This window comes from Pseudochaenichthys georgianus, chromosome 3, assembly GCF_902827115.2.
Source record: "Pseudochaenichthys georgianus chromosome 3, fPseGeo1.2, whole genome shotgun sequence".
Lineage (NCBI taxonomy): Eukaryota > Metazoa > Chordata > Actinopteri > Perciformes > Channichthyidae > Pseudochaenichthys > Pseudochaenichthys georgianus.
The window spans coordinates 38677751-38704341 of NC_047505.1; the positions used below are offsets into that span (position 1 = coordinate 38677751).

Genomic DNA, 26591 nt, shown 5'->3' on the forward strand with positions numbered 1-26591 from the left:
TGCAACAATAACCACATTCAAACATACATGAGGAAGTGCTGCCTCTCATGAACAGTGTACTCGTTGTGAGGAAGTGAAAGCGGTCTAAAGTCACAGAGAAATAACTTCTCTAGGTCATTATAGCCGCTGCTCCAGCTCCACTCTCTGTTTCTGTCCCGCAGCAAACACAGAGCTGCTGTAGGACAGACTGACAGACACTCAGCAGGGAGGAGAGTTTAAACATCCAGAGATGGGCTTTGGGGAGGATCTGCGCTGCCCCCAGGCACATGCAGCTGTCATGCGGCTGCTGGACTCAGAGCTTCACCTGATGGAGGTCATGAAGAAGTGGATGGGTCAGCGGGCCAAGAGTGAGCGGGAGTTTTCAGTGCAGCTGCACCACATGGCCGCCATGGGAGAGAAACTGGAGAGGCCTCAGCCCGGAGCGGGACAGGACTACATCAGCCAGCTCAACAAGGTGAGGGATCCGTCTGTGGCCTTTCATTCATGCAAAAACAATTATAATACACAAGGTGTGTGACTCAGTTACTTCATTTAATATTCAAAATTAAGGTCAGGTTAAAAATCCTCACACCAATATGAACCATTTATTTTGGAAGGCCATTGAAAAAGGGGTTTTCCTCCATCCTTAAAATATGTTATTATATTCAATTATTTGTGCAACAAAAAGTGATGATGGACTGAAACATCTGACCCATATGATGCACTCATATGAGTCAGATGTTTCAGTCCATCATGGACTCTGTTACAAACAGTAACGTTGGTCTTGTTGCTGTAGTTAGAGCTGTAGGTGAAATACTAAAGTTGTTGTTCTTGCTACATTTTTCGAGATGTTTCTACACACTTGACCGACACCTACTTGAATTGTTGCGAAGTATGTCAAATAAATCATGCCTACAATTGAAACCATGCACAGGAAGTATTATGCCATGAAGGAAACCAAAAGAAAACGTGTTTTTTTAAGAACCCACAATATCCACCGAAGATTACAAAGATTGGAAGAAATAGTTAGAGGAATGGTAAAAAATATATATTTTAAGAACATTATTATCTGAATGGAGCAGAATGAGCATGCAATATATTGTTGGATCAACAAAATAAAAATAAAAGATTATATTTCTGCAGTTCGAAAAACATATTGGTGAAAAACATATTAAAACATTTGGTGGCTCGATGTATGACAAGAACCACACATTTGTTTCATCACATTTTATTTAAAGGTCCCATGTCATGGCCATTTCTACTGATCATAAATTCATTGTTGAGGTATACTAAAATAGATTTATATTGTGCAATTTTCCAAAATCACATTAGTTTCTCATACAGCATCTCTGTATAGTATGTGTATTGATTCACTCTCTGTCCTAAACGGCTCCTACAAGTGGACGGGTACAAACCGGAAAAGCATGACATGGGACCTTTAAATGTAATGAGTATTTTTAGATGTATTACTCACTAAGAAAGAAATCCAAACAGAGGTTAAAGCATGTTCTTTTGTCCTCCTGTTTGAATTACCCGTTTTTCTCCCTGACCTTTGCCCCCTGCCTCTCAGTCGTGGGGGGTGCTGGTGTGTCAGACGGACGTCCTCAGTCAGGTGATGAAGAAGCGCTCTGAGGATCTGCTCGACGGTCCCATCAGTAAACTCACGCTGGTCATCAGAGACAAACAGCAGCTCCGCAAAACCTACGCAGAGCAGTGGAACCTCCTGAGGCAGGAGCTCGGCAAGGTGTGTGACGCACGCACGCACGCACGCACGCACGCACGCACGCACGCACGCACGCACGCACGCACGCACGCACGCACGCACGCACGCACGCACGCACGCACGCACGCACACACACACACACACACACACACACACACACACACACACACACACACACACACACACACACACACACACATACCATGTATACATCACTTCAGGGGACATTACATTGACTTACATGCATTTCCTGGAGACTTATCCTAACCTTAACCATAACCAACATATGCCTAACCCTTACCCTTAACCTAACCAAGTCTTCACCCTAAAATTAACACACACACACACACACACACACACACACACACACACACACACACACACACACACACACACACACACACACACACAAAATACACTTCTACTTGCAAACTCCTGCGATCATGACAAAAGTCAGGGTTACAATCTTTAGACAGACAGACAGTTCTTTTACTGTGATGAAACCACTGATTCTGACTCGTTCACCCTTATGGTATACAACTTTTACCCATGTTACTTCTAAAAACTTAGCACCGACAAATAACACACATACAAAACTGAAAGTGTGCAAATATTCTTTATGGGTGATTGTGGTTGTGCATATTTGAGTGTCTATTTTCCAGAGGGGGAAAAAGTACTCAGATCTTGTATTTGAGTAAAGTAGCGTGTAGAAATACTCTCTTCCAAGTAAAAGTCATGCATTCAAAATGTTACTCAAGTAAAAGTACAAAAGTATTAGCATAAAAAAATACTTAAAGTACCAAAAGTAAAAGTACTCATTATGCAGATTGGCCCATTTCAGAATAATTTATGTTATATGTTATATTATGTTCTGATTATAATGATTGATGCATTAACGTGTTTATCAAAGCTGGTAAAGGTGCAGCTATTTTTAATGACTTTGTATACTGCAGGGTAGCTTGTGATTTGCTCCTGGTGTAACCAAAGTCTTATTTAACTGTTGATTATATTTCACATTATTAATCAAAATCTGTAAAGTAACTAAAGGTATTAAATAAATGTAGAGGAGTAAAAGTAAACGATTGAACTCTAAATTGTAGTGGAGTAGAAGTACAAAGTAGCATGAAATGGAAATACTTAAGTGGAGTACAAGTATCTAAAAAGTGTACAGTACTTGAGTAAATGGACTCAGTTACTTTACACCACTGCTATTTCAATGTGGTCCATGAACTGATACTACTTAAAGTTATATCCAAACAAAAATGACATTAACTTTGCATTTTAAGTGATATTATATTTAAAATTAACCATTCATTGCTGTTGAGCAGAAGAGCTTGTGTTTAGGGATTAGCCAACTTCATCATTCTCACTACCGTGTTCTCCTTCTGGGTGCTCTGGTATTTTTGTTTAAAATTAAGTCGTACTAAATGAGTGTGCAACAGTTTGTGGTAAAGTGTTTTTTGTATGTGGCATGATTCTCATCAGAGAGAAAGCAGAAGTTGTTGCTTTAAAATGTAGTTGTTGATTCTCCTCCAGTAAATAATCTTGACTTGCAGATGGCCATTGCGGCAGCAGCATTAAAAATAGATAGCAGTCAAATGAACTGAGGTACAATAGACTGGAAACAGTTTGTGCAGATGCAGTTTGATGCAATCTCAAACTGGTGGCTGCTTCACATTGTTTTTATTACCCAATTACATCAGGGAAATTATGTGTTCATGTTCAGTGATCTGTACTGGTGGTTCGGCCGTTTTACAGGCAGTTCTTACTTTATTGTTCAGTCTTTGATTATTATTGGAACTTGGATTCATGTGATTCACTGTGTGGTACAATAGTGAACAACAATGTCACAGATGCTATCAGGTGGAGTCTTGAAGTATTGGCACAATAAATGTCAGATCACTTCCTCTTGTCTTTTCTCATGTTTGTGCTCCTCTGCAGTGAAACAACAGGGCCACTGATCGCTTCCTGTGTCAGGCAGAGCTCACACCTAGAGGCAGCTCTTAACCACATAGCTCCTCTCAGGGCCGGTTTTTGGCATAGGTGACATAGGCGGTTGCCTATAGGGCACCAGATCTGGGGGGCGCTGCGCTGGTAGCTCTGGGAGAGGACAAACCCATCTTTGACTGTTTGCGCTCATCCTAATTTTCGGCCTTGATGTAACAACATTCATAATTAAGTAAAGGTAACACCCTTTTCACCCCGGTAACGGTTACACGTTTCATTTGCCCTGTACGATGGGTGCTGTAAGTGATGAAAGTGTGGGATGTTGTTGGCTTATCAGGCGCCCACAGCTCACAGCCGCAGTGCGAGCGAGAGTTCGAGCGAGCGAGGGAGAGAGAGATGGCGCACCACACCGGTGATTGTTATGCACCTGGTGCTAGCTGCGCGAAAATGTTTCTACAACAAAGGTGGAGGGAGAGTCCTCTCCTGTCAGACGAGGAGTCTCTGTGAGGTAAAGGACTCTGAGTGTTTAGATAGTTAACTTTAGTCTAAGTTATCTCAGTGGCTCTCAAACATTTTGATCACAATTAATGTAAACACATATTTCCGAGGCACACCTTTATAATTATTAGGATAAATAAAAACAGGTTTGAAATCATTCCAATGTATACTATAGGACACAGTAAACCAAAAATATTGTTTAAAACTGGAGAGATTTAAACAAAATGCATACATAAATGTTAAGGTCAAATAAGATATAAATGAACAACAAAAATAAAATACGTTAGGCCTACATTTATTCGTTATTGGCTATGGGTTATTGGTTATGTTCACATAGCCTACTTATTTGATTATTAAAATGTAAACCATTCTTTTTCATATGGGTGTTTAAAGTTGTACCCTCTAGATCTAGTCTCTAGTAATTCTGCTCAAAGTGCACCAGATTGAAGCATTTTACTTTAACATTTAAAAATTAAAATCTTCCGGGGGGGCATACCCCTGTCCCTCCTAGAGGATGTGATGTCCACCCTCCAATTAAAACATGTTCATACAATACTAAATACATTTGAAGCCTTTTTTATGTATATTACCTATGTCAATAAGTTTCTTATTTTGTAGTGTATTGGTCTTTTGTAGAGATTTTTCATTTATTCTTAATATATTCTATTGGATATCTATTGATCTTTATACTTTCACCAGCTAAAATCTGGCATAGTGCAGCAAATTGGCTAGAACCGACCCTGGCTCCTCTGAATAACGCCTTACCTTGCACCGAGTGATTTTCTGTGTGTTTGTCTGTGTGCTGCTTCAGGTGACTCAGACAGAGCTGGAGAGGCTGAAGAGCAGCTACAGGCAGGCGGTGAAAGATGCAGCTCAGGCTAAGAAGAAGTACCAGGAGGCCAGTAAAGGTGGGGAATCCTGACATCCTAACTTAGTTCTTTCAACATAATCGGTTTCACACTGATGGCCATGTGTTATTTTAATATATCGTGTATTCCCATTTCCAAACATGACATACATAATGTCTTCTCCCCGTGCAGATAAAGAGCGAGACAAGGCTAAAGAGCGTTACGTCAAGGCTTCTGTGAAACTCCACGAGCTGCACAATGACTATGTGCTGTCTGTGCGAGCTGCTCAGGTTTACCATCAGCACCACTACAGTCAGATCCAGCCGGCCCTGCTCGCTGCGCTGCAGAGTCTGCAGCAGGAGATGGTGCTCATACTGTAAGATCACACACACCACAGAGTGACCGCGTGTGATTACTGTTGGCAAATTTCCATCCACACACATTACATCACATGTCACTTGTTAGACGCTTTTATCCAAAGCGACTTACACACTCAATACTGTGGGCAATCCCCACAGGAGCAATTTGGGGTGAAGTGTCTCAGGGACACAACGACATGCTGACTGCAGTGGGGTTTGAACCTGTGACCCGCTGATCCGAACACCAAGGCACAACCCACTGCACCAAACGCCTCCCACACATAAAAGCGAAAGGAATGCTGACTTCAAAAGCACCTTTTTAATTAACTACAGTACATGTACATGTTTTCCCATATTAAATGAACAGTTGTATTTCCTCCTCAAGCATTATGTTAATGTTGTTTAGTGTTGCATTTGAGACGGTTTTGACAGATTTTCCCTGTTTGTTCATTCAGAAACCCTGGATATAAATAGAACATCTCAAATCGTTAAAACACTACTTTTATATGAAAATAAAAATGGAAATCTGAGTTTTTATTCATGCATTAAATGTTTGACAGTCAGCTGTCAGACCGCAGATGTCTCCGCTTGTTTGATCACAGAGTCTGCAAAACAGACACCGCTTAAAAGGACTCAAATATGACAAGTATTCAAACATCTAAATACTTACTGTGATGGACTGCTTATCTCAGACAAGTCTCTGAAAGCAGATTATCTTGGCACTGATGTGAATCAGCCCGCAAATAAACAACTTGGAAAAGTTTGATATTGTACATCTGTGAAATGCAGAAATGTAATGTAGTCTTTCAATCAATTTGTCTAAAACCTGTCCTCAAAACCACTGAATTTGAAGGATTCTGTTTTCATGTGGCCTCCCTGACCCCTGAACCAGAAAGGAGATCCTGCAGGAATATTTCGACATCTCCTCTCTCCTCCATCATGAAGTGGTGCAGATCCACCGGGAGATGTCTTCTGCTCTTACAGCCATCGATCCTCACAGAGAATACGAGAGCTTCATCCAACAGAACAGGTAGACTGAGGCCAAATTTCCCCTCAGATGGCAACACTGCGGTCGTGAAAGCCAGCCATGCAGAGTGATGATTATGTGTGTTTGTGTTTGTATAGATCTGTAGGGGAGACTCCTGCGTGTGCAGAGTTTGACTGTAGTCTCCTGGAGGACACTGAGCAGCTACAATCCAGAGAGATTGAACTAAACGACCTCACGCTTGAGACAGTTCAGCACAAGTGAGAACAAACGACGCAATTCCATCCAGATGACTGAACTCTAATTTCCTTTTAAAATGTCTCAACCACTTCCTCCTTCCTTCATGTTCATTTTTACCTCCAATTTCCTCTTACGGTTTTGCATTAATTTCTTCCTCCCTTCACAATTTATTCTCCATCTCGTAGACTGACTGCGGTAGAAGAGGAGCTGCTGAACTTGGCTCAGACTCTGGGCTCGCAGCAGACCTCGGTGGATCAGCTAGAGCTGGAGCTGGACGCAGAGCACGAAGGTGTGAAAAAGGGCCAGAGGTGAGCGGACCACAGACCCAAGCATAACCACAAGTATGCCCCGAATGTTGCTATGATTTTGTAATCAGGGGTCACAGAGGAGGTTTCAGACTATAAACACAAAACTGTTGTTATAACCGTGAAGATAAATAACTGAGGCTTGCCTCCCCCCCTCCCCCCCATGAAGAGAGTTCAGAGCTATAACCAGCGTGGTCTCAGGGGGCTGAAAGTGCCTTATGAATTATTATACAGTGATGGAGTTATGGAGCTCAATTTGTCGCGGTTGATGAAGCTGTCTGGAGGTGTTGGAGGTTTACAGTCCTGTGGGAGTGATGGAGTCATTACCAAGCTCCTGGAGGTTGGCTGGATACAATGTGTTTGTTTGCAAAAAGCTGGGAGCACATATGGTGGTGGTGTTAGTGAGGGAGGTGAAGGTTATGCTGCTCTTTGATTTGTATTTTGAAAAAACATTTTGTAAATGTACAGAGACATGCTATATGATGTTAACGAGGGACGTCTTGTAGCTGAGAACCCGTGAACTTAGGGAAGGTCTACAGTCTGAAAAGTGAAGCAAAATAAAAAAAGTGCCTTTTATGTGCATGTTCTTTAATCACCAGCAAGGGTTTGCAAAAAAGTCCTACTTTATAGATGTCTATGAGGAAATTACCTTAATTCTCACCTCATCTCCTGACAAGCTTGTCTTCTCAGTCGCTATAGTTTGATGTCTTCTTTAAAGCAGCATATTGTCCATTTCCTAAATTATGGTCCCATTTAAAATAAAAATAAAGAAGTGAAAGCATGGGAATGGCATAGTGTCACAATTTCATTACAGTTTTTCACATCCAGTCTTGCAGAATACAAAAATAAGAATGTAATTCAAATGTTTTGGTAAAAAACAAGCTCAAATCTATAGCCAAATAACTGGGGTCGGAATAATTGCTTACTCTGAGATCATACAAGCAATATGTTAGAAAAATATCAGAAAACAGTGAAAGCTTTATTAATAATTACTTTTAATGTGAGTTTAGTATAAATATAAAGCAAAAACATTAAATCTTCACATATGAAAAGCTTTTGCAGTTTGAAAAAAGGCAACAATCCAAATAGTTGATCATTTCCTGTCGATTAATAAACCGTGTTATCTCTACCCTCTACTGACTTACTGAACATCTTAGTATTTCTGCAGCACAGTACGAGATGGTGTGGCAGATAAGTATAGTGTGTGCTGTGCTCTTTTTGTTATGGAAAAATGGAGGCCACATTGTGTATGCATAATGCACAGAAAACGTTTGGGTGGGCACTGGGGGTCCAACAGCAAATTATCCCCCTGATGTCTTCTAATAGGTTAATCCAGCCGTGAACTGGCCATTCCTGTTTAGTGAAAGCTTTATATTTGTTACTGCAGCTATCAGGTTTATTCTCCCCTCTCGTTTCCCCTCACTAACAGGACTCCTGGGTCATTGAAAGGTTTACTGGTCTTGCATGCTGAAAATCCAGACAATTGCTGACTAAGCCATCGCCAGGGAAGCCTTCTTATTGACTGCCTTAGTCAATATGAAGCATCTGCTAACCTATTTGCATGGACTGCTTATTGATGTTGTGTTGCGTTACTCGTGTTGTTTTATTGACTAGTGCAACCTTTTGTGTTGCTCCCACTGAAAATGTCCCACACATATAATTCACCTGCCCTGACCTAATGCTGCTCTCTGCCTCATCCAGGGTCTACCAGTTCAGCAAGAGGCAAGCGATGGAGGAGTGCCGGCAGCATGTTGCTCTGAATCAGGGCTTTAAAGCCAAACTGGAGGTTCAGAGGCTTCTTTTGAAGGAGAAACTGGAAAAGCTGGGCTCCAAAGATCCTCCCTCTGTTCTGAAGCTCGACCAAGACAACAGCTCACTTTCTTCAAACTCAAGCAGCGTATGTTCTCTCTGCCAGAGGCTTAGCAACTTTTGTCTTTTTTTAGCTCCTAATCTAATTAGAGGATTACTTTGTTGATCATCTTTCACTCTGGCCCCACCTGCAGGTGGATTAGTGATTTTAGTGACATGTTTCGACAACTTTTGGATGGATTACCAAGAAAAATAGTACAGAGGTTCATATTCCCCAAAACATCCTTTCTCTTTAAACAAGTGCCACCATCAGGTCGATCGTCCAACATTTTGTTGACCAAAACAACACAAATGACAACCCCAACAACCTAGGCTGTACTTACCAACTAACTAATAAGCCAATGTTAGCATAGGTATTAGCCAGGGCCGCAGGTGAGATTTTTTAAATGGGGGGGACGAAACTGAGAGAAATTATTTTCACGATATTTACTTACTATTTGTTTTACAATCATAAGTAATATTAACCGTTATTAATATTCAAGATCAAATATAATACAATGTAAGTATGTATATGGATTAACAAATGAATTAGTATTTACCTTTTAAGTGCAAGAAGGATAATACATAAGGCGTTTGAGGAAATAACAATTTAGAGCAGGGGTATTCAACTAAAATTCAACGAGGTCCAGTTAGAGAAAATCTCCCCATGCAAAGGTCCGGAACATCAAAATGTCTAACTTGCTTCATGAATTAGTGCGATATATATTGAAGTGACCTGTAGCTTTATCAACGTCTGCATGTAATCAACAACTGACTGCCAATCAAATAAAGAAAGTACAATTCATAAACAACAATATCTATTGTCAATTAACATTGAACTATACAGATATACAGTAAATACTGTGGATATGTGTAATGTTCCTCTCGGGCTGCATTTAAAAAAAAAATTGAGAAAATAAATAAAATAGCTTTTGAAAATATGTGCATCTTAAAAGTGCTTAATTTTAGATAAATAAAATAAAGTGCAGCAGCAGCTTGAGTTTCCCTTTGTCTTTGTTAACCGTTTCACATCATGACTTAACAGTTTCAGACGATTATAGAACAATATCAGACTTTACACATCATAACAATTGAACAGTTTTAAAGTTTCTCTTTCTTTCCCTCTTATATTGCAGTCCCTCACTCACTTTGTTCTGTTCAGTGCGAGAATTCAGTTCCTGACGGACGCCAAAAAAGCCCGAGATTATGGAATTAAACCAATATAAAAGCAAGGATAATTTAGTGTTATTGGTGAGTAAATAACAGTGTGTTATTTTTGAAAAGAATAACAAATTAGAAGGAAAAAAAGATTTAAAAAATACAGATTTCAGTATCCTGAGGCTCTGAGCCCCATTAATTTTCCTCACAGACGGCAACAAAAGTCCGAAATTATACGATTTAAAATAAAAGCAATAATTGTGGCTTGATATTGAGTAAGAACATGTTTTTATGAACCACACAGCTTCCGGTCTTCCATGACCCGACCGGAGAAAAAGACGTGCTGCAGGCACGAAACACATTACCAGTAGAAATACATTGCTTTTAAAATCGTGCTATGCAACACGAAAAAAAGGGGGAAATCGTGTTGGTGAACACCAATCAATAGATTAAAAATCGTGTTGGTGAACACGAAATGCCATGAGACTGGGTTGATTATTTATAACTAATTTAGCTTGTTCCAGAGGTAGATAAAATAGCTAAGTGTGTTAGGTCTAACTCTTAGTGTGTGTTTTGCTCCGCTCACCGGTCCGTCACAGCGGGTGGAGCTGCAGGATTTCTGCTTCACACACATACCACTATTTTATTGTCATTTTCGGACACTTTAAAATACTGCCAAACCGGTGAAGCCATTTTGGCGAGCTTGTTTTGCCGCGCACAGAGAAAAGTGTCATGTATTTTGCGTCATGCGATCGCCTCTCGCATTTTTTTTTAGAGAGCACCGATCGGCAGAGAGTGAGTATCGGCCGATATCGATCGGCGGCCGATCGATCGGAGCATCCCTAGTAATCAGAAAGTGATAAGAGCTTTTATCACACCCTAAGCATGTTAGCATGCTGACATTAGCATTTAGCTCAATGCCAAACAAAGCTTCACCGAGATACTAGTGTTGGAGTAGAGTTTTAGCCTCGTTTAATTTTATCAAGTCACCAAATGTGTTCCTGAAAAAAGTCTCATGTTCCAATCGGCCCTGTGCACTCCAGATCAATGACTAATAACCAAGCCCATCATCTTAACCAATGCTATTATTTACCCCCATTTGGAGTACTTTTGATCTTAATTTGTTTCTGTTATATTTATATTTGTAAACATTTATTCACCAAGATGTGCTCTGGGTCTTTTCTTTCCTTTTTCAGTTCCGCAGCCCACCTCCTTCCAAACTCCTCATGGATGGGATAAAAAACAATCTAAGTGGCCTGTTTAAACCCAAGTGGGAGGTAGGTTAAACATTGAATTCAATCAAAGCACAACAATTACACTCACAACAATGATCGATGGAGTACAAGTGGTTATGTTTGACTGTTGGCTCACATTGTATAAAAAACAATATATTTTCTCAGTTTTTTGTTAAAATACATGAAAAAGCTTGTTGAAGGCACTTCCCTTCCTCACCCTCCATCTTTGCTGCCTTCAACTCGCTGTCTCTGTTTGTATACACTCAACGCTCAACTACACAACCATTCATCATGTTTTGGAGAAAGTGTATCCGCTGCACTGCTGAGCTCTCTGAGGCACATGTTATTTCTTAGAGGCGTCGTCTTCCTGAAAGCCTTATTGGACTTATTGAGGTCAGCTTTGTCGGTCATAGTCACTTCCGATATTCTTCATGACCTAAAACTGAGTTTACTTCTCAGGCAGCAAGTTTATATCGTTTCTCTTTCCTGACAGTTAGAGCTATGAGCCAGCTGCACACAAACTCTCAACAGGAAAAGGCCTTGTACAGTCAGTCATTCGGTTCTTAATCTGTCAGAAAGATACAAATCACTGTGTGCATAATGCATGCTGTAAAAGATAATCTTGAGCAAATCTGTGTGTCTATAATCAGAGGACATCCAGTCTAAATTATTGGCTGTTTAAGTTTGAACTACTTTTCTAACTCCTAACTCTACGGTTCCCTGGAGGTATGAAGGTGGTGGCGGTAAACTTTAAAGTATTACAGACTCTTTGAAGTATATCCATATATTCTATGCAGAATCTCCCTTAAATCCACCTTCAATCACTTAATATTGTTTTATTATTCATGTCAGCATTAAAGATTCTTCTTGTCTGTCTTCCTGCCCCCAGGTGCCTCCAGCCGCCCCCCCGCTGCAGGAGGTGGATCGCCCTCTGGAGCAGCAAGACTGGTACCATGGAGCGATCCCCCGACTCGAGGTCCAGCAGCTGCTGAAGAGTGACGGAGACTTCCTGGTGAGGAAGAGTCAAGAGAAACAGGGAAATGTGCTCTCTGTGCAATGGGAAGGGTCCTGCAAGCATTTCCTCATCCAGAGCGCAGATGTAAGTGAAGAGTTCTACAAAGACACTTTACAATAAATGTGTGACTACATCATATTTTCTCGAATATTTCTGTTGCAGTAAGAGTATGTTCTAAGAGAAGTTCATGAAAGGTCACTGTTGTTTTTTATGCAAATTAAACAGAAGTCTGGATGCTAAAAATGAAAAAATAAAAATGTATACAAGTTATTTAAATGATCTAAACCAAGGGTGTCAAACTCGCGGGCCCGCGGGCCAAATCCGGCTTGCGATCTCATTTTATTTGGCCCGCAAGAACTTGCAAACGAATATAATATACACTACAATTGGCGTAGTTGTTGAATATTTGCTTTCAATTATGTGCCCTAGACTTCTACTTTCAGACGTAGTTATTTATGGGTTATTACCAGAACTGATAATAATCCAACGCAGAGCCAATAATGATAATATAATACATTATTTTATATTTATGATATATTTATATATGTATAGTTATATAGTCTTGAAGTTACAACCGACCCTTTGAGTGCAACCATTGTGCTAATGTGGCCCGCCATGAAATTGAGTATGACACCCCTGATCTAAACAATTGAAAAGCCTATTTTTGTAAAGTTATTCCTTCTTCCTGTGTGTTTGCACATCGGTTGACTGGAAATGCTTTTCTATCTGTGTCAGTAGAATATGTACCGTCTGGATGGAGAGAGCTTCCCCAGCATCCCACTGCTGATCCATCATCTGCTCTCCTCACGACAACAAGTCACCAAGAGGTCTGATACTGTGCTGAAGAAACCTGTGCTCAAGGTACACGCACATGCACACGCACACACACGCACACACACACACACACACACACACACACACACACACACACACACACACACACACACACACACACACACACACACACACACACACACACACACACACACACACACACACACACACACACACACACACACACACACACACACACACACACACACACACACACACACACACACACACATTTAACATACTGACTGCTTCAATGGTCATCACAGATGAGCACACTTTCAAACCTAATCTCTAATAATGTTTCCTTCAAATTGTCTTCCATGTTCTGTCTTGCTGGTGCCATAGCTCTATGATGCATCTTTTATTGTTCATTTTAAACCCTTTAGGACAAGTGGGTCCTGGAACATGATGATATTATCTTGGGTCCCCTCATCGGACGGGTAGGTAAACCTAAATCTATTGACAGACAATGTAGAAATGAGAAAAAGCAAAGGCTATTCTTCCTTGATGGTTTTTTTTAATGCACAGGATCACATTCTGTACATTGATGCCCATATGGACTTTGAAATAGTAACTTGTGGTTGTGGTTTCTCCTATGAAGATGTCTTTGTGAAAGTAAAGCTACAATAATATCAGTGTGAATTTGTCAAATAAAGTTTGTATTTTTTTAACTCCACTGTCTTTTTAGTACAAACAGCACTTTTTTTGTAACATCACTCTGTTGATGTTAAGCAAGAAACTATAGGTTACTACGTAACCCCAGTCTCAGAGTAACATGAAGTGAGATGTCTCACTATGGGATGCGCCTCATCGCGGAGCAAACAGAAGCATCAATCTCATTACGCCAATCCTGATTGGCTGGTGATCTTGACGTCAGCGTCAGGGAAATCACCCCCTATAAGTAGCTTGCGCCACGACGCATGCATCATTCAAACACCTCTTCTCGCTTCACCATAGCAAGGAGGGCCGTCTGGTGAGACATCTCACTTCATGTTACTCTGAGGGCTGGGGTTACGTAAGTAACCTATAGTTCTCATTCATAACACTCCGTTCGATGTCTCACTATGGGATATTGTAGCTCCCGTATTGCCAGACGAGCTTATCTCGAAAATCACCAAACCAACCAGAACTTTAACAGGTAGAGCTCTGACTCAACCAGGTGCCCAGCACTGCTTGAGTCACACTGGGAGCAGAACGTCCAGCCTGTTAAGAGGCGGACAAAAGTGAGCGGCGAGGACCAGCTCGCCGCTGCACCAATGTCTTGGATGGGAGACATCCTGGACAGAGCTCAGGATGCAGCCAGACCCTGAGTCGAAAGAGCTCGCGGACCCGAGGGTGCCTGCAAACTCTGACTCGTATGGGCCCCACAGCAATTGCTTCCACAAACCAGTGGGAGAGCCGTTGCTTAGTAACAGGCTTGCCCTTATAAGGGTTAGCCCAGGACACAAGGGGTTGGTCATTATGACGAAGCACCCTTAAACTGTCCCTGTACGTGCGTAAAGCACGGGCTGGACACGGCAAATCCGGCCGCTGTTCCCCGGAGGAATACAGTGGCGGGGAGGATGCCTTAATGTCAAATGTGGTACCTGAACCAACCGCCTTAAGATAAAGGCAGGGTTGGGCTTCAACCACACTCTGTTTGCCCTGGGGCGAACCGAGTGCATGAAGACTGTACAGATAGCGCATGAGTGCCACTGGCTCGCTTGGCAGCTGCCAGGGTCAGCTTCATGTTACACTGTATTCAGATTGTACCACTCACGGGCCAGGCCCATAGAGCCAAGCTCTCTGGGTGTGGGTGAAAGATCGCCCCCCCCCGCTTGGGACAGTATGTCCCTGCGTAGTGGGAGCTGCCATGGCTGCCTGCACAGCAGCTGATATATCTCCGCTAGCCAGTACATAGCAGGCCAGTGCGGAGCTATCAGAATAAGTGTGTGGCGTTGCTCTCTCACTCTGGCCAGAGTTGGGGGTATCAGAGCCAGGGGTGGGAACGCGTACAGAAGGCCCGGGGGCAATCGTGCGCGAGTGCATCCACGCCTAACGGTGCATTTAGATCACGCATCGAAAAGAACAGCTGACACGAGCGTTGTCTTTCGATGCGAACAGATCCACCACGGCTCTGCCGTAACGCACCCACAGCTGGCTCACAATCCTTGGATGTAGAGTCCAGTCTGCATAAAGTGGTGCACCTCTGGACAGTAGCTCTGCCCCGAGGTTCATCACTCCTGGTACGTGCGTCGCTCTCAGAGAGAGGAGACGTCTACCGCTCCATAGGATAAGTTTGCGCGCCAGTTTGTGTAACTAGAGAGAACGCAAACCCCCTTGGGGGTTAATATACGATATTGTGGTCGTATTGTCTGTCCTCACGAGGACGTGATGTCCCCTGAGGAAAGGCAGAAAGCGTATTAGGGTGAGAAACACCGCTAAAAGCTCCAGGTAATTTATGTGCGCCCGCTGGAGGTCTCTGCTCCAGAGAAAGGTGAAAAGGACAGCACCCATAGGCACACCTCGTACTAGAAAAGTCGGGTGCAGCCAGTGGCGCAGTGCCATTACGCATTTCACAGTAACCATCACTCTTTAGTTTTAGGGCGGCCACCCAGTGCTGAAACTCCCTCATGTGTAAGCGTCCCAGTCGTACGACCAGGATGGCTGACACCATGAGCCCCAGCAATCGCAGGCATGTTCTGAAGAGAACATGTTTGCGCAGCTGGAAAAGAGCGAGACAAGCTCTGAAAGCTTTCACTCTTTCCGCTGACAAGCGAGCTGAAAAGGGCACCGAGTTCAGGCGTAAACCCAGGAAGAGTATAGTCTGCGCGGGGCACAACATGCTCTTCTCTGTGTTTATTATGAAACCCAGGTTGAGCAGGTGCTTTACGAGGACATTTGTCTGCGTAACAGCCTCCTGCTCCGACTGTGCGAGAAGCAGCCAGTCGTCCAGGTAGGTCGCCAGGCGAATACCCTGTTGTCTTAACGGGGCTATCGCGGCTTCCGTACATCGTACAAACACCCTTGGACTGAGAGACAGACCGAAGGGGAGTACTCTGTATTCATAACAGATCCCCTGAAATGCGAATCTCAGATATTTCCTGTGTGGGTAATGTAAGGGAAGTTTCTGTGTAGCAATGCAGTGGGAGAAACCGACTCAGGAAGGAGACAGGGTAGAGCAGGAGCTTCGATGTCAAACACTGGAGGTTTATTTGGAGTTACGGCCGGAGAATTCACATCACAAGTCACAGCAGTCACGGTCTGACTGCACGGGTGGTTGCCACATCAATTCTGGAGCGCCTCTCTCTTGCTAGCCCATTTAACTGGTTTCACAGAGAGTAATCAACATGTTTTGATAAGATAGCTTTAGACAGTTGGGCACACTGAGTTACTTGCGTCCGCCACTTATGGCCTTGAATATGTCATACCCTGGAGTCCACACAACAAAGAAGGAAGTGTCCCAGTGCACCCACAACAAAGACCATCTGTGACCTAGTGTTGACCGGTCACAGAATGGGAACAATAACATTATGGCTGAAGCAGCCTATGTCCTTAAAGGAGATAAACAAACGTCAGGGTTGGTCCTGTACCAACCTAGGAGTCTAGGTCAATAATTTCCCTAACAGGTAATATACTGGGATGTGAAAATACGCATCTTTCAGGTCGACTGATGTAAACCAGTCGTTTTGTCGCACGAGCTGCAGCAGAGATGTGTGAGTGAGCATTCTGAACTTATATCTTTTTAGATATTTGTTCAGAGCCCTCAAATGAAGTATTGGCCGAATTCCGTTCCCTCCCCGTTTGGGAACGAGGAAGTACTTGGAATAGAAGCCGCCCTGACTCTCCTCGGCAGGTACAATAGATATAGCCCTCTTTTCTAGGAGTGAGAGAATCTCTCTCTCCAGAATGTGGGCTGACTCTCCTCGGGCCTGCGAATGCAGAATGCCCGAGAAGCGAATTGGAGTCTGTAGCCCCGTGTTACTAATTAATAATAATTCCTTATATTTATTATAGCGCTTTTCCAGATGCTCAAAGCGCTTCACAAATACACATTACACATACATGCAATGGTCATGTACTGGGATACTGTCTTGAAAACCCAAGCAGATGATGTGAGCATCTTCCACTGCATGCTCCTTAGAGCCAGTGGAGATGTCACATCTCTTCCCCTCTGAGTCTCTATTTGTTGTGTTATGGGGCCCTCTAGTGTCTGAACACAGTGGTGCCCCTTTTCGACAATCCCCACCGACACTGCGCATGCGCATGACGGTGGTGCCCTTAAAGCCCCAGCCGGCACTGCGCATGCGCGTGACGGTGGTGCCCTTAAAGCCCCAGCCGGCACTGCGCATGACGGTGGTGCCTTCACAGACCCGCCTGTAATCTGCCTTTTGAGAGATGCCGTAGCTGCTCTCAGAAGGGGTACAGTTGACGGGCTGTTTATTGGTTTTATTGTTTTTCTTTTCATTTTTTTTTTGAGCTGCGCCCATGGTCTGAAGCCTGGATGCGTCAGCGGGAAATGTTTTATGACAGAAAAATCAACCAATGTGTGACATGTGTTTGTGCGGACTTGAGGATGGTGTTGAGGCATCTCTCGAGGCGATGGGAACACATCTAGAGCTGGGGAACCGTGGACTTCCAGCTCTGTCACAGAGGGGAGAAGGAGGGGCTGTCACGCCGCTCGCTTCTTCTTCCTCGACTGCTGGCCGAAATTCTGGGTTGGCTGCGCCTGAGCTGCAGCCGGAACCGGAGATTTTCTAGGCCAGCTCGCCCTTGTCTCCAGCCTGGGCTGGGGACTCGGGCGGGCTACGACCTCTGCGTCTTCGGTGCTTTAAACCGAGCAGGGTTCGAGGCAGCTTGGGCGAAGGACTGCTGCTGCGAAGGCAGCGGCTGGACCCTTCGAGGGAGGCAGAGGGCTGGAGTGCCTCGTCCTCCTTCTTTTTCGACTCGCACCTCCTTTGCATAGAGGCGAGAGCGGAGCCGAAAATTCCCTCGGGAACGATGGGCATATCCAGCACATCCCCCTTTTCCCGGTCTGGGAGGTTGGTGAGGTTGAGCCATATCGCTCTTTCCTGCACCACCATGATCCCCATTGCCTTGCCCGTGGCCTGGACGGCGCAGTGTTGGACACGGAGACAAATGCCGTGACCGCTGCCATCTCGTCTAGAGTGGCTGCCCCCGGGTTACCCGACAGGTCCTCGCAGAGCTCCGCTTGGTAAGCGGTTAGCAGCGAGGACACATTCAGGGCCCTGGCGGACAACGCTGCAGCTTTGTAGGACCGTTCAGTCATTGTCGACTGAAATCGGTCCGACTTTGCTGGCAGCGTGGGGTTCCTGCTTGGTGACGGGCCCCTCCTCGGTCTCCACGAGACCGACACCTCATGCAACATCTCCGGGAAGACCGGAAGGAGTTGCCTCTTCGTCCGCGCTGCTTGGGGAAAATGTTTCCCTTCGTAGCGGGACCTGGAGGTCTCCTTGGCCATTTCAGGCCACGGGATGTCGAGTCTAGCCGCAGCGCGTTTACACACGGCCTGCAGGTCCATGCTCAGACAGGGCTAAGCTGGTGTGCTATCGCCCGGGAGAGCAGCCCTCGCTCCAGGCTTTGCAGCCTGAGCCGATGACATGAAGGTATCCTCTTCCTGTTCATCCGACTCGGACAGGAGGAACGCCAAGGCGTCCTCTTCGTCCTCCTCGTAGTCCAGCTCGAGGACATCCTCCGCGGGTGAGACCATGGTGAGGTCTAACCCGGGAGCCCCAGCTCGGTAAAGCGTGGGGTCCCGTTCCCGCGTGTCTTGCCGTCACCGGGTCCCGGTCTGCCCGGGCGTGTTCCAGCCCGAGGCAGGACGAGCAGACCTGGTGTGTGTCTGCGCCCGAGATCTTCAACCCGCAGCCGCAGAGTCGAGCCACCGAGTCCCTGACTCCTCTGGTGTGAGGGAGAGAGGCATCCATCTTGTTCGCCTCGTGGCGTGGAGAGGGCCCGCTCTCAACAGGTAAGATGGGAGAAAAAATATGTTACCACCCTGTCCTTAATCCGGAGAAAAGGACGGTGTGGGTCTTTTATTCCCGGAGAATACTGACTGGTGTGACAAATGGATATTTGGGTTCAGTCTGTGGACCGTTAAGCTTGTCCGGCTACTATAGAGATGTGCTCTGAAGCGAGAAGAGGTGTTTGAATGACGCATGCGTTGTGGCGCAAGCTACTTATAGGGGGTGATTTCCCTGACGCTGACGTCAAGATCACCAGCCAATCAGGATTGGCGTAATGAGATTGATGCTTCTGTTTGCTCCGCGATGAGGCGCATCCCATAGTGAAACATCGAACGGAGTGTTATGAATGAGAACACTGTATTCGCCAATACAAAAGAGGGATTTTTGTAACTATGGAAGATATCCACTTGCTCGATGTAAATCAGACTGCTGTGTATGATTTCATATAAGCTGCTGCTGAACTTTGGCAGTCATTTTTTCATAGAAATTGGACTTTAATTTTAGTACCTCATCACTCACATTGAAATAGCGTTAAGAGCTCTCTTCACAGCCAGCATGGGCAGGAGGAACAGTTACAGCACCCAATAACCATTTATTTTAACCATTCATTCAAATGAACCTACCAATTGTACATAGTTTCCATAGATTGAACACTTAAAAGTAGTTAAAGTAGAAGAATTGAATTGCACATTCGTCTCTCATTTCCTCTCAAATTGTCAGCAAATTGTCTACATATGGTAACAGTTCATCAAGGAGAATTGATCAGATGGAAAAGAGAATTATAAAAGCGGTAACAAATCATGCTGATGTTCGTGCCACACAGGGTAACTTTGGAGAAGTGTACAGTGGCTGTTTACGCTCCAATAATACTCCTGTAGCCGTGAAATCCTGCAAAGAGAACCTGGCCCCGGAGCACAAGAGTAAGTTCCTGATGGAAGCCAGGTCAGTACACACACACACACACACACACACACACACACACACACACACACACACACACACACACACACACACACACACACACACACACACACACACACACACACACACACACACACACACACACACACACACACACACACACACACACACACACACACACACACACACACACACACACACACACACACACACACACACACACACACACACACACACACACACACACACACACACACACACACACACACACACACACACACACACACACACACACACACACACAAACAACCTCTCCTGTGCTCTCTAGGATCCTGAAGCAGTATGACCATCCTAACATTGTGAAGCTGATAGGAGTTTGCACTCAGCAGCAGCCCATCTACATCATCATGGAGCTCATTCAAGGTAAATATAACCGTGTATCTCAGTGTATATAACCAACAATTTAAATCTGTGCCCCTCCATCATGACATATCATGTGTGTGTGTGTGTGTGTGTGTGTGTGTGTGTGTGTGTGTGTGTGTGTGTGTGTGTGTGTGTGTGTGTGTGTGTGTGTGTGTGTGTGTGTGTACACATTTCATTAGGTGGTGACTTTCTTTCCGTATTACGGCATGGGAGTCACAGTCTGAAGCCGAAGATTTTGGTCAAAATGACAGAAAATGTTGCATCTGGTATGGAGTTCCTGGAGAGCAAGAAGTGTATTCACAGGTTGGTTACAAACACGTTTTGTATAAGGATCTATTCACTTAATCCCAAACAGGATTTTGAGATAAAAATGGTGCACATTTTGACTGCGCTAGGAATACTTGTAACTTGTGTGAAATGACTTGGTCCCATGTCTGCCCATAAGCAACCAAGCTAAGGAAACGAATTTGTTTGCTGACCTTTAGAAAGCTTGTTAGAGTCTAGTAAACTTTATCATTCCCAACTAAAGCCTTTAGCTTAGTGTCCGTTACTTCATGATACCATACTATAGTGAATGTATAGTCTAACACTTTACTGCTGGCAATTGCACTTAAAAAAATCATAAATGTTCTGTTCATTTGTAAAGACTATTTGCTGAACGAAACCTGTGAATAACTACATGTGTGTTTGCCCAACAGCCTATTTTCTGCAATAATCAAAAATCCAATTTAAAAATCCCTTTGGTTTTGTGTCAAGGGAACCAGGCCAATGCTTACCTTTCTTACAAAAATAAATCATCCCTACACCACTATATTTACAGATTTACAAAATGTAATAAACAAGGATATACATAACTAAATAAATAAACAAACTTACACCAATAATTATGCTTTTATCGGAGGACAGTGAACTTCATCTCTTAGTTGTACAGTATGGTGGATCTAAGGACACCACACACAAGCACCACAGAGCAGTGAGAAGTAATGGTTTCAATGAAAATATATTACATATTGAAACATGTTCATTTTACACAGGAACAAGCTGCAGGCAGATGGATCTGAAATCCTTTACAGTGCATAATACAGAACATAAGTCACTTCCCTCACATTAACATAATCCAACTGTTAACCAAACTGCACTTTCCCCGCAGCACTTCCACATATGTTGATGTAACCGTCAAACTGTTATTGAAACTTAGAGACAAAAAGTATTTTTAAATAACTAAAAGCTGTTTTGTCTTCGAAGAAGCTGGAACCATGATCTGCTGGCTGACCTACAACGTTTTTTCGTTTATTTAAAAAAATATAGCAATGCCATTTATTCAGCAGCCCATTACGTTCATTTGGCAACCTACAATAAGTGCATTGAAACCAAACTCAAAAGAAAAAAGAGATAAGTGTCCTCAAGAACTGGAACTGCCCCAAAAAAACATTTAAAAGCTCGTTCAGAAAACTACAGTTCGGTATTTTTCATGGGTTTTGAAAATAATAATAAAACAGATACAAATAAGCACCAAAGTATAATATAAAATCCACAGTAAAGAGCCTTGACTATATTTTCATAAAGTTGACCTTAAAGAGATTTTACAAAAAATAATTAAAAACACTTTTGAGCAAATGAAATGTGCCAAAAAAAACGAAGCACTTTAAAATACAATAAAACATGGTCAAACGCAAACATAATGAAATAGGCAAAATCTTTTTAATTATTAAAGATAAATATTTCACAGGTCCATAACAAAAGCTGTCTGTCTTAAACTCTATACTGTTGGTAGTTTAAAAGGAGAGACAGTGAACTTATCAAACCGTTCAGAGTCTCTTATCTATTAACGTACACTAATGCGATTTTATACCAGCTGTAAAAGAGACAGGGAGGAAGCGCATTCTCTGATTGGTTCCATTTGAACATTTTGTACAGGCTAAGAGGAAAATCAGGCTCACACAACCTCTGAAGACTATATATCTCACAATGAGGCTGAAACTCATTTAAGGATCATACATTAAACATAACCCTTTAACATAAAAAATAAATTCTAATCAAAAGAGAAATACGTGAAATGTTGCAACCAGGGTGTTTTAGTGGATCAGTTGTGTATGAGTTATTCGTTTGGGGAGGTATATATCCAGGCTGTCAGTGCTCTGCAGAAAACATGAGGTTGTGACACCAGACTCATTACAGGAGCACAGTGACATTTGCCCGGCAGGGACAGATCAGAGCTGCTGCTGCTCAGCCTGTAACGCTGCATGTCAATCTGCCTCACATGCTACACTGGAGACATGTTCTCTCATTTCTTATAGTCCCTCAGTTCCCTCGCCATGTCTTTTTTCATACAGGGCATGATGCTTTTGTGTCTCTTTTTATTCAATGTTTTATCAGCCCCTATATTCATCACTGACATACTTTTCCCACTGTCTTCTTTTAAGGGACCTGGCTGCAAGAAACTGTCTGGTTGCAGAGCACAACGTGGTGAAGATCAGCGACTTTGGGATGTCCCGTCAGCAAGACGACGGTGTCTATTCTGCAGAGGGCGGCCTCAGACAGATCCCTGTCAAATGGACGGCTCCTGAGGCACTGAACTACGGTACAACACAACTGTTTCTGCCCTGCAATCACAACCAGCACACTACTCCTGGTTCTGTCTGCCAGCAGTCAATTGAAAACTAACAGATATGCGCCTGAGCCTTTGCTGATGCTGCCCCCTGCTGGTGTGTTCAGGTCGTTATACCACAGAGAGTGATGTGTGGAGCTTTGGGGTCTTACTGTGGGAGGTCTTCTCCCTGGGAATGACGCCCTACACGAGCATGAGCAACCAACAAACACGAGACGAGGTGGAGAAAGGTGAAGACTCGCCATGCAAAAAATCCACTGTAAAAGTGTTTGTTTTCAGATTCCTGCTTTTTGTGATGCATTTTCTCAATTCCACATGTTTTGACCATCAGGATGTGTTTCAGGATACCGGATGCCTGCTCCACACAACTGCCCCGTGGAAATCTCAAGGATTATGACCAGCTGCTGGCAGTACGATCCCGGAAATAGATCTTCTTTCAAGAAACTTCGGGCTGAGCTCGGTGCCATATATAACAAAATTATGTAATACAAGCCTGTTAATAGAACATATTCTGTACTTTATTATTCTTTTGTCTGTTTGATTTGTTCTGTTATTGTGCATCTTATTTTCCTACCCACATTTTTTTTTCCAGTCTCAATTTCATAGATAATGCAAGGTAACAAAATAAACAAAACTATTAATAAACTTTTGTTCAAGAAATAAACTTCTAAATGAAGTTTAGAGGACTTGTTAATCACCTGTGAACCAGATGATGGCAGCACTGTTGTTTCTTCCCTTCCTGCCTGTGGGTCTGTGTTTCATTCTTTCTTCTTCTAAGAACAATAGGTTGTCTTCAACCCATCTGCAAAAATATGTGCTGCTGTATAAACACAACATACTGTGGTATGTTATTACCTTTACTGTCGAAACCAAACACCCGTGCGATCTACACCCATGTGATCAGCCATCACTACACAAACATATGCTGTACTTTTGACTACTTTTGCAAAGGATGTTTCTTTGTATGCGTTTGTGTTTTCTTTGTAAATGTACTTTCAACCGAAAATCTGACCGAACAGCAAAAGTGTGTATCTTACAAAGTCTGACTATTCCAATGAGCCAACTAACAAGCTAGCAAGCAAGCACCAGCAAAATACAGTTAAACAACTACAACCAGAAGAAAGAGAAAAAAATCCAGACATTACAAAACGACACAACAAGAAAAACAATGATGAATGTGCTCCAGTCACTGTGGCAGGATATTGACAGACACACTCAATTAAATACATTTAAAACGACAATTACATCATTACATTTCTGCTTTTGGCAATACAATGTATAAAACCTTCCCTGAGACTTGCCAGGCACAAATCAGTGTTTAGTAGCAAAGGTATAATATCTACTTCATGATGTCCCCCCTGGTAACCTTACAAAGCAGTTCTGGTATTTTGTATTTTCCCTTCGTTATGTGAAAAAAGCAATAGATTGTATCACACATTTTATTTTTTAACCCCTGACCTCTGATAGAGAAAGTGTGACAATAAGATTTACCAAAGGAAGAATTCTTTACTGACAAAGAAAATGTATGACTCGCTCATGCAAACTAATTTGACTCATATTCTTTGAAAGGCAACCTGTTCTCAGCCTTCCAGTGTGAGTGCGAGGAATATTACCAATTCTAAAAATGTTGACTTTACCATCCCAGTTGACTGGTTGCTCTTTAGTCATTGTATCCCAGCACTGAATTTATAATGATTGCTGAAGAAACAATTACACCTGATGCTGTAGATTAGCAATCTGAAACTAGGCTGTAAACTTGAAATCATTTTCAAATGCAGACACAAATATCTCTCCATGTGTTTTAAAACAACTGAAAGTGCATCTTGTGAATCTATCCCCAGCAGTCCAGGGTGTGTGTTTTCAGATAGTCTTTAAACAAACAAAGCTCTTTGTTTGATTCCTACCCACATATTTCTTGCACAGAAAACACAAAGGCTGCTGGAGTCTGCTGACATTGATCTGTGTGTTAAATAAATAAATGTTGCGTGTATTTTGAGATTTGGACAAAATATAACCTCAGCTTGCTAAAGATTTATTTTTTGCATTTCATCCCAAAAGTTAGGGAGCTAACAAGCTAAACGCTACAGGTTGAACATTAGTGTTTGATATCTTTACATGGTAATGTTCAACAGAAAACATGCTGCCTGTCATACTGAAAAGCTCAATGTACATGCTTACCATGTTAATAGACAAGAGACATGCATTTTATTGTGCATTATAAGGACAAAGGCAATGAATGAACTTTGGACCATTAACTGTAGGCAAGTTGACAATGACATCAGTTCAAAGTGCAGCAGGTTCAAAAAGCTGAAAGTAAATAAGACAAATGATAAATTAACCTGAGGCTGGTTTCACACTACGTCCTTTACATTGTGGACCTTTGACCAATTAAGTCTGTGTTTCCAAAAGTATTTTGTAAATAGACTTCAGAACAGATCAATCTTAAAATGATGGCCGCATATTTACTATATTTTAAATTCAGACTGGTTGGTTGTTTTGTTGGTTTTAGGTTCTCGACCAACATACAGGATTATATGTTGTAAACTCACTATCATTATTACATATTCATAATCTAAACATCAGTATTTTGCTTACTCTTTAATGTAGTTACAAGTGTCTGTTCTATTGTCTTTAATTATTCGTTTTCTATGAATATCCAGAAAACAAAAGACTTAACTAGTTCATACACCTGCCAGAGGTTATGTCATGCGGGCTTACTGTATGAAAGTGCAATGAAAAAGCAATGCTTTTTACTTTTACGAAAGTGACTATTTATTGGTTTCAAATGTCAGAATGGTCCAGCACATGTGTTTAAACGTGCAATAATGTTAATTCTGATGGACAATTAATAACAACTATAAAATAATGACTTTGTACCCGTCTAAAAATTCCTCTTCCGTTAAGCTAACATGGCTTTCAGGGACTCATTTGTGTTGCCAGATTGATACTATTGTAGACCTTCTTTTTCCTGGTGGTTGGTGGATAAACAGCCCTTTCTACAACAGCTCTGTCTACTATTAATGTAGCTTATCATTGCTGAACAAGAAATGTGAGATAAAATCAGGAAAATTGTTTAGGGAAAACTTCAAGAGATAACCATTAAAATGATGCACCTCCTCTTAATCCTGAGTCTCAGGCTTTGTTGAGACAAGGCAAGCCACATTGTTCAGTGACACTGACATGTTTCATTATGATGGTGGTGTGGGTGTGCCATGTCATATAGAGGTTGCATTGATTTGATACTCATCTCCATGCAAACACTGATACAGGCGTTGCTGTTGTTCAGTGACCTGAGTGCCTGAGTTGTGCAGAATGATTATTTTCAATTGTTGAAGCGAGCTTTCCGTCATATAATCCTTATTTCTAATGGATTAGTATAATTGGTGTGGTGAATCCTTTTCATATTTCAGTGATAAGACATTTCCAAAGTGGAAAATGTGCAGTCTAAGTCTTGTCCAGCTGCAGCGAGGCGGGTGTGGCTCCTCTCACTCTGACAGTTTCACTCATCACTCTGAACGAGTGTCATGTGTTATTCATTATTGTGGCTTCTCCACCTGAGTTCTCAACCATTTTGTAATGCTTAGACATGCTTACTGGTCGAGCATGTTCTGTAGCTTTTGGTTGTCACCTGATGTTAAAGCTTGTGTCTTTATTTCCTTCCAAGGTAGTTGAAAGTTACCCCAACAAACAAACAAACAA

General features: G+C 42.7%; 1 protein-coding gene across 3 annotated transcripts; it reads left to right on the forward strand.

Moving 5' to 3' along the window:
* On the forward strand, positions 1–24906 carry fes (FES proto-oncogene, tyrosine kinase). 3 transcript variants are annotated; one of them, XM_034075484.2, is made up of 18 exons: positions 31–454; positions 1550–1723; positions 4959–5055; positions 5188–5371; positions 6247–6384; positions 6480–6599; positions 6765–6887; positions 8586–8781; positions 11087–11167; positions 12015–12224; positions 12879–13001; positions 13361–13414; positions 19764–19882; positions 20190–20284; positions 20464–20587; positions 22708–22865; positions 23000–23122; positions 23224–24906. In XM_034075484.2, the coding sequence occupies exons 1-18, from the start codon at positions 230–232 to the stop codon at positions 23376–23378; spliced, it is 2499 nt and encodes an 832-aa protein (XP_033931375.1). In that variant the 5' UTR covers positions 31–229; the 3' UTR covers positions 23379–24906. The 3 variants fall into 3 exon arrangements, with proteins under 3 accessions (XP_033931391.1, XP_033931375.1, XP_033931384.1); XM_034075493.1 differs by having other exon boundaries at positions 36–454; positions 23236–24906; XM_034075500.1 differs by lacking the exons at positions 13361–13414; positions 19764–19882; positions 20190–20284; ... (2 more) ...; positions 23000–23122; positions 23224–24906 and having other exon boundaries at positions 1–454; positions 12876–12962.
* The last annotated feature ends 1685 nt before the right edge of the window (positions 24907–26591 follow it).

Coding starts and splice junctions, on each gene's coding strand:
- fes (XM_034075484.2), top strand. CDS start 230: ATGGGCTTTGGGGAGGATCTGCGCTGCCCCCAGGCACATGCAGCTGTC. Junction 11,168..12,014: donor TGTTTAAACCCAAGTGGGAG/GTAGGTTAAACA, acceptor TCCTGCCCCCAG/GTGCCTCCAGCCGCCCCCCC. Junction 22,866..22,999: donor TCCTGAGGCACTGAACTACG/GTACAACACAAC, acceptor TGGTGTGTTCAG/GTCGTTATACCACAGAGAGT.